The following is an 11,200-nucleotide window of genomic DNA, read 5'->3' as shown; positions in this document are numbered from 1 at the left end:
TGTGATCAGTTCTGCCTGGGCTGCAACCAGGGCGTGAGTAGGGTGCAGCGTAGTGCTAACTCAAATCATGGCAAATCATTTTATGAATTCTGATACACTGGATAAACACAGTCCTGTGAATAGCAAAACATACGCACCTGTGCATTCCATTTTAATTAAGCAATTTGGGAATGGTTTTCAGGAGTGCCTAAAAAATAACTGATGTTTTTGGAGTATTTGTGTCTCCATTGTCAGTTGACTTAAAGACATTCTCAAATGGAATGTAGGGAGTTGCCATCAGATATCCAAATCAAACAATTGATTGCGTCTCTTTACCAGGTTCCTATAAGCCCCATCCTACCAGAGAAACAATCTCTGGCTTCCCAGTCGTGCCTTGTATGTGTCATCGCTCTTTGGCCGTGCATACATTTGGATCTATTTTCAAGAATGATCCACAGAGAGAGTAAAATCTCATCAAAGATCTCTGACCAACAACTCCTTGAGACCTCCCTAAGAACTGTAATAGAATCACAGAATGACCCGGGTTGGAAGGGACTTCAAGGATCATGAAACTCCAACACCCCTGCCCGGCAGGGCCACCAATCTTCCATGTTTACTAGATTAGGTTGCCCAAGGCCCCATCCAACCTGGCCTTGAACACCTCCACCGACGGGTCATCCACAACATCCCTGGGAAGCCTTTTCCAGGACCTCACCACTCTCCTAGTAAAGAACTTACCCCTAACATCCAACCTAAATCTTCCCTTTTTCCACTTAAAACCATTTCCCCTTGTCCTACTATTATCAGTCCTTTCAAAGAGTTTTCTCCCTCCCTGTTTATAGGTACCCTTCAGGTACTGAAAGGCTGCAGTGAGGTCACCCTGCAGTCTTCTTTTCTCCAGGCTGAACAAGCCCAGCTCCCTCAGCCTGTCCTCATAGGACAGGTGCTCCAGCCCCCTGACCATCCTCATGGCCCTCCTCTGGACCCTCTCCAACAGCTCTATGTCTTTCTTGTACTGAGAGCTCCATACCTGGACACAGTATTGCAGATGGGGCCTCACAAGAGCAGAGTAGAGAGGGACAATCACCTCCCTATCCCTGCTGGCCACCCCTCTCCTGATGGAGCCTAGGATCCCATTTGCTTTCCAAACTGCAAGAGCACACTGCTGACTCATGTTAATTTTCTCATCTATCAGGACCCCCAGGTCTTTCTCTGCCGAGCTGCTCTCAAGGACTGCTCCCCCCAGTCTTTACAGGTGTCTGGGGTTCTTCCAGCCCAAGTGGAGAACTTTGCACTTTGCCATGTAGAACCTCATTAGGTTTACCCGGGCCCACCTTTCAAGCCTGTCAAGGTCCCTCTGAATGGCATCCCTTCCTTCCTCCATGTCCACCACATCGCTCAGCTTGGTGTCATCAGCAAACTTGCTGTGAGCGCACTCCATTCCATCGTAGATGTCATTGATAGAGATGTTAAAGAAAACCGGTCTCAGGACAGATCCCTGGGGGATGCAACTTGTTACTGGCCCCCACCTGGACATAGAGCCATTGATCACCACCCTCTGTCTGCAGCCTTTCAACCACTTTCTTATCCATCAAGTGATTCTCCCATCAAATCCACATCCCTCCAAATTGGAGATGAGGATTCAGTGAGGGAACCGTGTTAAAGGCCTTGCTCAAGTCCAGGTAAATTACATCGGTCGCCTTCCCTTCGTCAATCAATGCCATCACTTCGTCATAGACAGACACAAGTAACCACTTCCATCAAAGTAGACCGATGCATTAGTTTCACAAGGAACAGGTTATTGTCTCCCACTATTATTATATCTTTTGTTGCTCTCTCTTTTGAAGGTATTTCAATGAAAACATAAAGAATCTGTTGGTTGAGTACACTGGATACATTACGTGTATTATATGCAGCCCAAAACAATTCTTCTTCACCAAAGAAGAAATCCCAGCCTGTGATGTATGTATGTTGTATCATCACTCAAGGAAACCAAAACCTGGGGACTGAGAGAAAGGAGGCAATGCATCAACCAACAGAGCCAAACTCAAAACAGGAATGGCACGCTTTCTTAAGATAGGTGTAGCAGGATGGTGTAGATGAAGAATAACAAGTTACGGACTGAGCATTAAACCTTTGTGAGCTTAAGCCGATAAAGGAGAAGGAGAATTCTTGGAATGGAACCTAGAACGGCAAACTGCCTTTATTCAATTGAAAGCAGCTCTAACGTTTCAAATCTCGAAAAGCCTTTTGACTGACACGTGCACGGAAGGTGTCACCCTGTTCTGGACGTGCTAAAAGAACACACTGGCTCATGGAAGATATTTCAGGCCCATGGGATATTTCTGCAGACAGCTGCATCAAGAAGGTGATGGGTGGCCATTGTATATACAAGAAGTGTTATCAGCTGTAGTGTTCATACAGGAACAACAGAGTAGTAGAGGATTCTGCTCCTCTACTCCGCTCTTGTGGGTATACTGCACCCAGTTCCGGGGCATCCATCACAAGGACATTGGAAGAGGGCCACGAAGATCATCAGAGGCTGCAACACCTCCTCTCTGCCAAAAGGCTGAGAATAAACTGGCTCCTCTGCCTGGAGACGGAGCCCGGGTGTACCTGAAGCAAGCCTAAAGGACTCATATGGGAAGCATAAAAATGACTTTGGTACAGAACTTAGTGGTTCAGGCACTCGACACACTGTAGCATCCCCAAAGCAGAACCACCACTCAGACCTGCTGCCATTGCAGCAATGCCATTGCATGAGTAGAGTACAGGCAGGCACTGGCCAAGCCCACAGCTGGCTGGTGGGGTGGTGTGGGAGGCAACTTTCATGCCATGAATGCAGTGACAGCCCCAAGGCCAGAAGCACCACCAGAACAGAGCTGCCCCTTCTATCACGGCCTTGACCTGTGGGCACTGGAGATACTGAGCCCCAGTGGAGCTGGGGCTGGAACCCAGCACTGCCTAGACCCAGGGATGGGAAGGAAGGTATGGGGGGATAGGTGCCTGGGAGAACACAACCCTGTGCTTCCAGCCCCAGGCACATGCTACCTTGTGAAAAGCGTACAAGAACCTCACTGAGAAATGTGTATAAGATCTTCAGTTTTTATTGTGCTGGCCTCTGAGGACCAGAGCTAACATGTGTTGGTCACGTTCGCCTACTTCTGCGGCATCTTTGGGGTTGGCTGTGGGCATTCTCAGCCTGACGTCCCCAGGTGCGGCTTTGCACCTGGGCTGGCCCTCGTCGCCTGGACTGGCTCCTTTGGTGTCTATGGAGCTGGCCCCGGGATTCTGCAGGCCGACGTTCCACAGGGGAGCGGCTTCGTGTCTGGGCCTGCTGCCTGGTCTGTCTTCTGCGACCAGCCGCTGGGGAATCCCCTGATGGCCGCAGTGCTCCCCTTCTGGTGTAGTGTTGGGAGCCACTCTCAGCCCTTGCAGCTGGTGCCTGGCTCCTCCGGGAGAGCCTCCGGGGATGGCTGTGGGAATCCAGGACCTGAGATTGTATTGGAGTGCGGCTTCGTGTCCGAGTCCGCTCACCCAGTCTGGACCTGCAGCTGCCAACTGCCAGGGAAGCCCTTGAGGACCGTGATGCCCTCTGCCTGGATGATGTTGTGGGGCATCTGTCAGCATGGCTGCTCCCATGGCAACCTCGGGGATGATTATGGATGTCTTCATCCATTTGGGCTGTCCCGGGCTGGCTGGACTGGCTGCCGCTCTCAGGCACCTGGGAACTGTGAACAGGCCCTGTTGCTGCCTGGCTGGCAGTGCTGGAGCTGCTGCTCTCAGGAACTGTGGAGTCGTGGGATGGCAGCAGTCCACGCTGGCTGAGAGTGCTGGGGCCGGTGACCTCTGAGTTTACACTGGAGGCTGTAAGCAGAGGCAGGAAAGTCAGCAGGATGGACCTCTTGCCCTGTTGTGGCCAGAGAGTCTCTGGCCAGGCTGCCCCATGCACCCACTGTCAGGCCTTGCCTGCCCCCCGCCTGGCTATTTGCTTCTTACCGGTGCCCACACCAGCACAGGCTTTGCACTCCCAAGCATCTGCGTCATTGCTCAGGTAGGAGCAGCGCCGGTGAGTGCCTTCCGCAGCACAAGAGCTGCACAGGAGCAGCTCCCAGGGCCTGGAGAAACAAACGGGTTGTGTCTGTGAGGACAAAGGCAGCTGAGCCAAGGATGCTCGTTCCGATAGCCTGTGGTGAGGCTGAGATCCCATGTGTAGCCCCAGAGGGCTGCTGAGGTAACTCACCCCTCTCCCTCTGCCTGCTCCCTGCCTAGTGGGTAAAGGCAATCACTGGCATCGCAGCGCTCGTGTCTCAATCCCAGCGATGCGTATGTGTTGTCATCCTCCCACGTTGGCCCGCTGCCAGAGAATGGAGAATACGTGATGAGCTCCCACTGCCCCTGGACTAAGGCTGACCCAGAGCAGCACTGTTCTTCTACCCCAATCCCATTTCCAGCTTCTCTGTAAGACTGAGGGCAGCCAGGGTTCATGGGCAGCCTAGGGCTTTGCCTGCGTGAGCACTCCCTGGGCAGGTGCAGCTCTGGTGCCCTCATGTCTCAAGAGCCAGAAGAAAAACACCAACCTGAGTGGGATTCGGATGCCCATGACAAGCATGTCGGATAGAAAGGCATCCGTATCTCTGCAGAGGGGGCACTGAAAGCAGTTGACGCCTGCACGGATGGCCTGTCCCTGTAGCAGAAACACAGTCAGTGGGAGTGGGAGCAGGCTCGGGTGCTGTTGGCAGCCCGCTGCTTCTTGCCCGCTGTTTGAGGAGAGGGCTCCTACCTGGATGCAGGCCCGGTGGAACCAGGCGTGCTTGCAGGCTGGGCACACCAGGGTGAGGTAGGACTTCTTGTCCTCCACTGGCTCCATGCAGATAATGCAGTTGGTATTCTGCTCTGGAGCCGCCTCCGCAGCCTGCTTAGGGCTGTGCTGCTGGCAGAATGAACTGGGGGAAGACAGAAGGGACAAGCAAGGTGAGGAGAGCTGCAAGTGGGGCAGAAGAACAGGAAGGAGCCCTGGGCCTTGGCCCTGGCTCTGCAGGCTGCTGAGAGGTGTCACAGCAGGTTCCTCACTTTCTTGGCTTGTATTGAAAGCAGGGGTTGTAGGCTCAGGTGAGGCCTGGCAGCCCTTACCTGTACTCTCCAAAGTACTGGGTGACACATTCACCCTGCCGGGTACAGGACAGATGGAAACTCTGTTCACAGCCCGTCTCTGCACAGGTGATGGGGGCCCCCAGTTCGCCACAAATGAAGCAGTGCTGGAAGGAGCAGAGCAGCGTCATCAGGAGCAAGCTCAGGGCCTTTGCTGCTGGACCTCCTGCCTCTGGGCAGGGCTCAGGACACAGGATGCAGGCCGGGAAGGCTTCCTCAGGACCAGGCTGAGCTTGAGGAGCCTCTCCTGGCCCAAACCAGCCTGCTCCAGTCAGGTCCTCACCTTGTGCTCCGCTTCCTGGATTACGCGTTGGACGTCTTCTGGGGTCACCTCTGCCGTTCTGTCGACAATTCTTGCCTGCTGGAAAAGGCCGTTGGAAAATGCCTGTTCAAGAGAAAAGAGCAGGATGGTGTGAGGACAGAAAGGAAGGAAGCATTGCTTGGAGGAAGGCGAAAGGAGGGAGCCCCGGGGGAACTCACCATACAGAACACATGAGCACATATCCCAAACTCCAGCTGCTTGGGCCCACAGATGTCTGGATCGGCATAGGTCTGGCCGCACAGCATGCATGCTGGAGAGGAGAGAGCAAAAGCAGTGAGCACGGTGCAGGGCCAGGTGTCCCTGAGGGCTGTCCCCAGGGGCCTGAACTGTGCCTGCCCTGCTGGATAAGGGATGGGGCTGAAGGCAGTGCAGGGAAACGGAGCATTGAGAGCCCATTGGTCCCAGCAGGCAGCCACAGGCCAAGCGGGTCCCCCAAGGCCAAGGAGCAGAGGGGCCCTGCCTGCAGTGGCTGGGGAGTCCCAGAGCACACCTGCCTACCCGCTTAGCCACAGGCTGAGCATCATAAGGCCTGTGCCTGGCAGCGTGGTTGCTGCTAACAGGGATACTTGTCTCTCACCAGGTTCCCACAAGCGGGGAGCGTCCCGAATCCATGAGAACGTGGCGCGCATCGTCAGCGAGCACTTGCAGAGTTTCAGCTCCGGCAGCGCTGGGCTTTCTCCTCCGCACGCACCTCTGCCAACTCTGAGGGAGAAGCAGGATGAAGGTGAGTTTACAGCTCAGTCCTCTGAGGGGTGGGAGCCCTCCTCCCACTGTCAGCCTCAGGCAGCCCCTTCGTCCCTGCCCTCTCCGCACCTCACCAAGTCGCACTGAATCAGGGCCTGAGCTTGGCCACGGTTGTTCTGTTTGCAGGCGCCTGGGTCACAGTGGCCGCTTCCTGCCACCCACTGTGACAGAGTCGCCGCTGCCCGGGGGGTGAAGGTGAAGGCCCTCAGAACCCAAGCAGGACACTGTCGGCTGTGTCTAGACTAAAGGGCTGGGCTTCTCCCTGATTTCTTCTCCGATGGGCCCAAATGTGTTTGTGCTGCTACAGGAACTGTGTGACTCACGCACCCTCCTGACATATCCAGAATGTTTTAATAAAAATCACATTAAAAAAATAACAACATATCTTTTCTTCTGTAACCTACCTCTGACATGTATTTTACATGTGGTCAAAGGCCATTCTTCTTCACTCATTATGGATTTGGCAGGTCCTTGCGTGGCTTAAATGGTGGACATGCATGCTTGAAAGGATTATGGCTGCACACAGCAGCAAAGTCTACTTGTTGTGTATTTGATTGCCATTGCAATACGCATGCAAGACCTCAGAAAGTCTTAATTGCTGCGACACAGCCAGTTAGGTCTGTGCAGTTTCCCAGTCATTTGCTTCCCTTTGTTCAGTGCTTTGGGCTTGCAGCGGACATATTCTGATTTCACTGTTGACACTTTCTATCTTTATGAATTTATGATAGGTTAATAAGCTTCAGAGATGCAAGCTCATGACTTCTGTGTTTCTTGTGGGCAAGGGCAATGCCCAAGGCAAACTTTTCTTGAAAAGGAGGAGAGCAACGTTCACTGTGAATGAAAAGTTAAGCTTTCTGAGAAGAAACACTCATATTTTGCTGTTGAGTGCATTTTCTATACATAGCGGCTGTGTTATAAGGTCAGAGAGACTGGGAAGAACTTGACTTAGAGTTCTTAGATGGAACAAGTAATCAGGAAATCTTGACAAAGTTGCCTGTTTTGGTAATAACAAAACAAAATAGTGAGTTCTAAAATTATTTGGTCAAATATCCTTCTTAGACTTTTAGTAAAAATAGACAGTGGCTAAAAGACCCGGCCCATTCAGACACTTTGCACACTCTCTTTTTTCATCACTAGTCACCACCTGTTTCACCCAAGGAATGGTATATTTTATAAATAATGTGTTTTTACTTGGTTCCACTTAAGGAGTAGAGCTCCTCTTGATTTTATTTGATTTGAAATGTGTTGAGTTTCCAGTGACAGAGTTGGAAGAGCTTCCTTCCTGTAAGACTTTTATTCTCTCCCAACGCCTTGCCGGGAATACCGAATTTCAGTAGTGGAGAGCACCTGTTAAAGTTAGGGCTGAAGCTTTGAATATACAAAGTTCTGTGTTACTAATTTTATGTTTCTGTTTGGTATTTTCTGCACGTGAGTATTGCGTAGATACGCATTACATAGATACGACAGATTTGACCGAGACTTGTGCTGTGTAAAGCAGCTGCTGGACTCAGTTATTCCCTTTACTGTTGTCCAGTGGAACAGCGCCTCTGTGCAATGACTCGTTTTTGGGATGCTGAAAGATCTGGTCAACCGTGTTCCATGGAAATCTGTGTAATACAAGCAAACGTAGACCTTGCCTCTATAGGTGCTGCACAGGTAACATAACTGTATGTCGTTAAAGGATTAAAGACCATATTCTCTTTTTCTTCCCAGTAAGTTAAGATTGCTGGGAATTGCCTATTTTGATCATTTTTTAGAAAGATGTGCTTACATAACCAGAATGTGCTGGTTTTGATCTCTCAGAATCACCCCTTCACCTCGTGTCTATATGATTATTTCTGCCATCATTACGGTGAGTTTCCGAAGGAAGAAAAGAGGATGCAGCATTCTTACAATATTTTCTACTTTTTTTGTTGTTGTTGTTGCATTTATTTATTTATTTATTTATTTGTTTGTTTGTTTTCCCTGAAATACAGCTCCTAACACATTAGGTCTAGCCCCTTTATTAATTTATTTTTTTCTTTTAATTAATTTTAAGACATTTTCGGTGTTATTATCGTTGAATGGAATGACATCTAGCACTGTTTTGAATGTTCTGTTAGTTCTTGTCAGCAAAGTGATAGCAGAGAACTGGCTAGGGTAAGTTACTAGATGTGCTTAAAAATCCACAGGTTGCGGTGCTTCACATTGTGGTACTTAGTCATGGGTGTTGGACCTGTAGTGTTGTCATGATGTAGCCTCTGTTAAGAATCCATGAATGAAATACAAATCTAAATGCCCAGTAGCATTGCTGAGGACTCCCATTGTCTATGGCAGCTATTAGTTGGTAGCGTTCACTTTGATAGTGTTCACATTGACAGTGAAGAAAAATAGATCAGATATTTTAAAGAATATTAGAAGGTGCTATAGAAACACAGGCCATGTGGTCAGAAAAGCCTGGGAGAGCTTTCATTTAGAGCACTAACTGTTCACCTGTGTCTAAACATTGACGTGTGATCAGTTCTGCCTGGGCTGCAACCAGGGCGTGAGTAGGGTGCAGCGTAGTGCTAACTCAAATCATGGCAAATCATTTTATGAATTCTGATACACTGGATAAACACAGTCCTGTGAATAGCAAAACATACGCACCTGTGCATTCCATTTTAATTAAGCAATTTGGGAATGGTTTTCAGGAGTGCCTAAAAAATAACTGATGTTTTTGGAGTATTTGTGTCTCCATTGTCAGTTGACTTAAAGACATTCTCAAATGGAATGTAGGGAGTTGCCATCAGATATCCAAATCAAACAATTGATTGCGTCTCTTTACCAGGTTCCTATAAGCCCCATCCTACCAGAGAAACAATCTCTGGCTTCCCAGTCGTGCCTTGTATGTGTCATCGCTCTTTGGCCGTGCATACATTTGGATCTATTTTCAAGAATGATCCACAGAGAGAGTAAAATCTCATCAAAGATCTCTGACCAACAACTCCTTGAGACCTCCCTAAGAACTGTAATAGAATCACAGAATGACCCGGGTTGGAAGGGACTTCAAGGATCATGAAACTCCAACACCCCTGCCCGGCAGGGCCACCAATCTTCCATGTTTACTAGATTAGGTTGCCCAAGGCCCCATCCAACCTGGCCTTGAACACCTCCACCGACGGGTCATCCACAACATCCCTGGGAAGCCTTTTCCAGGACCTCACCACTCTCCTAGTAAAGAACTTACCCCTAACATCCAACCTAAATCTTCCCTTTTTCCACTTAAAACCATTTCCCCTTGTCCTACTATTATCAGTCCTTTCAAAGAGTTTTCTCCCTCCCTGTTTATAGGTACCCTTCAGGTACTGAAAGGCTGCAGTGAGGTCACCCTGCAGTCTTCTTTTCTCCAGGCTGAACAAGCCCAGCTCCCTCAGCCTGTCCTCATAGGACAGGTGCTCCAGCCCCCTGACCATCCTCATGGCCCTCCTCTGGACCCTCTCCAACAGCTCTATGTCTTTCTTGTACTGAGAGCTCCATACCTGGACACAGTATTGCAGATGGGGCCTCACAAGAGCAGAGTAGAGAGGGACAATCACCTCCCTATCCCTGCTGGCCACCCCTCTCCTGATGGAGCCTAGGATCCCATTTGCTTTCCAAACTGCAAGAGCACACTGCTGACTCATGTTAATTTTCTCATCTATCAGGACCCCCAGGTCTTTCTCTGCCGAGCTGCTCTCAAGGACTGCTCCCCCCAGTCTTTACAGGTGTCTGGGGTTCTTCCAGCCCAAGTGGAGAACTTTGCACTTTGCCATGTAGAACCTCATTAGGTTTACCCGGGCCCACCTTTCAAGCCTGTCAAGGTCCCTCTGAATGGCATCCCTTCCTTCCTCCATGTCCACCACATCGCTCAGCTTGGTGTCATCAGCAAACTTGCTGTGAGCGCACTCCATTCCATCGTAGATGTCATTGATAGAGATGTTAAAGAAAACCGGTCTCAGGACAGATCCCTGGGGGATGCAACTTGTTACTGGCCCCCACCTGGACATAGAGCCATTGATCACCACCCTCTGTCTGCAGCCTTTCAACCACTTTCTTATCCATCAAGTGATTCTCCCATCAAATCCACATCCCTCCAAATTGGAGATGAGGATTCAGTGAGGGAACCGTGTTAAAGGCCTTGCTCAAGTCCAGGTAAATTACATCGGTCGCCTTCCCTTCGTCAATCAATGCCATCACTTCGTCATAGACAGACACAAGTAACCACTTCCATCAAAGTAGACCGATGCATTAGTTTCACAAGGAACAGGTTATTGTCTCCCACTATTATTATATCTTTTGTTGCTCTCTCTTTTGAAGGTATTTCAATGAAAACATAAAGAATCTGTTGGTTGAGTACACTGGATACATTACGTGTATTATATGCAGCCCAAAACAATTCTTCTTCACCAAAGAAGAAATCCCAGCCTGTGATGTATGTATGTTGTATCATCACTCAAGGAAACCAAAACCTGGGGACTGAGAGAAAGGAGGCAATGCATCAACCAACAGAGCCAAACTCAAAACAGGAATGGCACGCTTTCTTAAGATAGGTGTAGCAGGATGGTGTAGATGAAGAATAACAAGTTACGGACTGAGCATTAAACCTTTGTGAGCTTAAGCCGATAAAGGAGAAGGAGAATTCTTGGAATGGAACCTAGAACGGCAAACTGCCTTTATTCAATTGAAAGCAGCTCTAACGTTTCAAATCTCGAAAAGCCTTTTGACTGACACGTGCACGGAAGGTGTCACCCTGTTCTGGACGTGCTAAAAGAACACACTGGCTCATGGAAGATATTTCAGGCCCATGGGATATTTCTGCAGACAGCTGCATCAAGAAGGTGATGGGTGGCCATTGTATATACAAGAAGTGTTATCAGCTGTAGTGTTCATACAGGAACAACAGAGTAGTAGAGGATTCTGCTCCTCTACTCCGCTCTTGTGGGTATACTGCACCCAGTTCCGGGGCATCCATCACAAGGACATTGGAAGAGGGCCACGAAGATC

General features: G+C 49.6%; 1 protein-coding gene across 1 annotated transcript; it reads right to left on the bottom strand.

Moving 5' to 3' along the window:
- Positions 1-2,202: 2,202 nt before the first annotated feature.
- Positions 2,203-6,335, bottom strand: LOC146755775 (uncharacterized). The gene is made up of 11 exons (XM_085525239.1): positions 6,030-6,335; positions 5,611-5,702; positions 5,414-5,515; positions 5,113-5,237; positions 4,763-4,925; positions 4,560-4,666; positions 4,223-4,336; positions 3,979-4,097; positions 3,142-3,846; positions 2,491-2,595; positions 2,203-2,273 (listed from the first exon to the last, which is right to left on the bottom strand). Exons 1-11 carry the CDS (start codon positions 6,079-6,081, stop codon positions 2,203-2,205), a joined length of 1,755 nt encoding a protein of 584 aa, XP_085381365.1. The 5' UTR covers positions 6,082-6,335.
- Between the last annotated feature and the right edge of the window lie 4,865 nt (positions 6,336-11,200).

Source organism: Coturnix japonica, chromosome 30 (genome assembly GCF_054131305.1).
Source record: "Coturnix japonica strain WE chromosome 30, WE-NBRP24, whole genome shotgun sequence".
Classification (NCBI taxonomy): domain Eukaryota; kingdom Metazoa; phylum Chordata; class Aves; order Galliformes; family Phasianidae; genus Coturnix; species Coturnix japonica.
This window is presented reverse-complemented; position numbering and strand designations above follow the sequence as displayed.

Excerpts from the sequence above, each read along its gene's own strand:
- LOC146755775 (XM_085525239.1), bottom strand. The coding sequence starts at position 6,081 with ATGCGCGCCACGTTCTCATGGATTCGGGACGCTCCCCGCTTGTGGGAA. Across the intron at positions 5,238-5,413 it reads TCCAGGAAGCGGAGCACAAG|CACTGCTTCATTTGTGGCGA; the intron begins GTGAGGACCTGA and ends TGCTCCTTCCAG. Across the intron at positions 4,667-4,762 it reads TCCACCGGGCCTGCATCCAG|GGACAGGCCATCCGTGCAGG; the intron begins GTAGGAGCCCTC and ends TTTCTGCTACAG.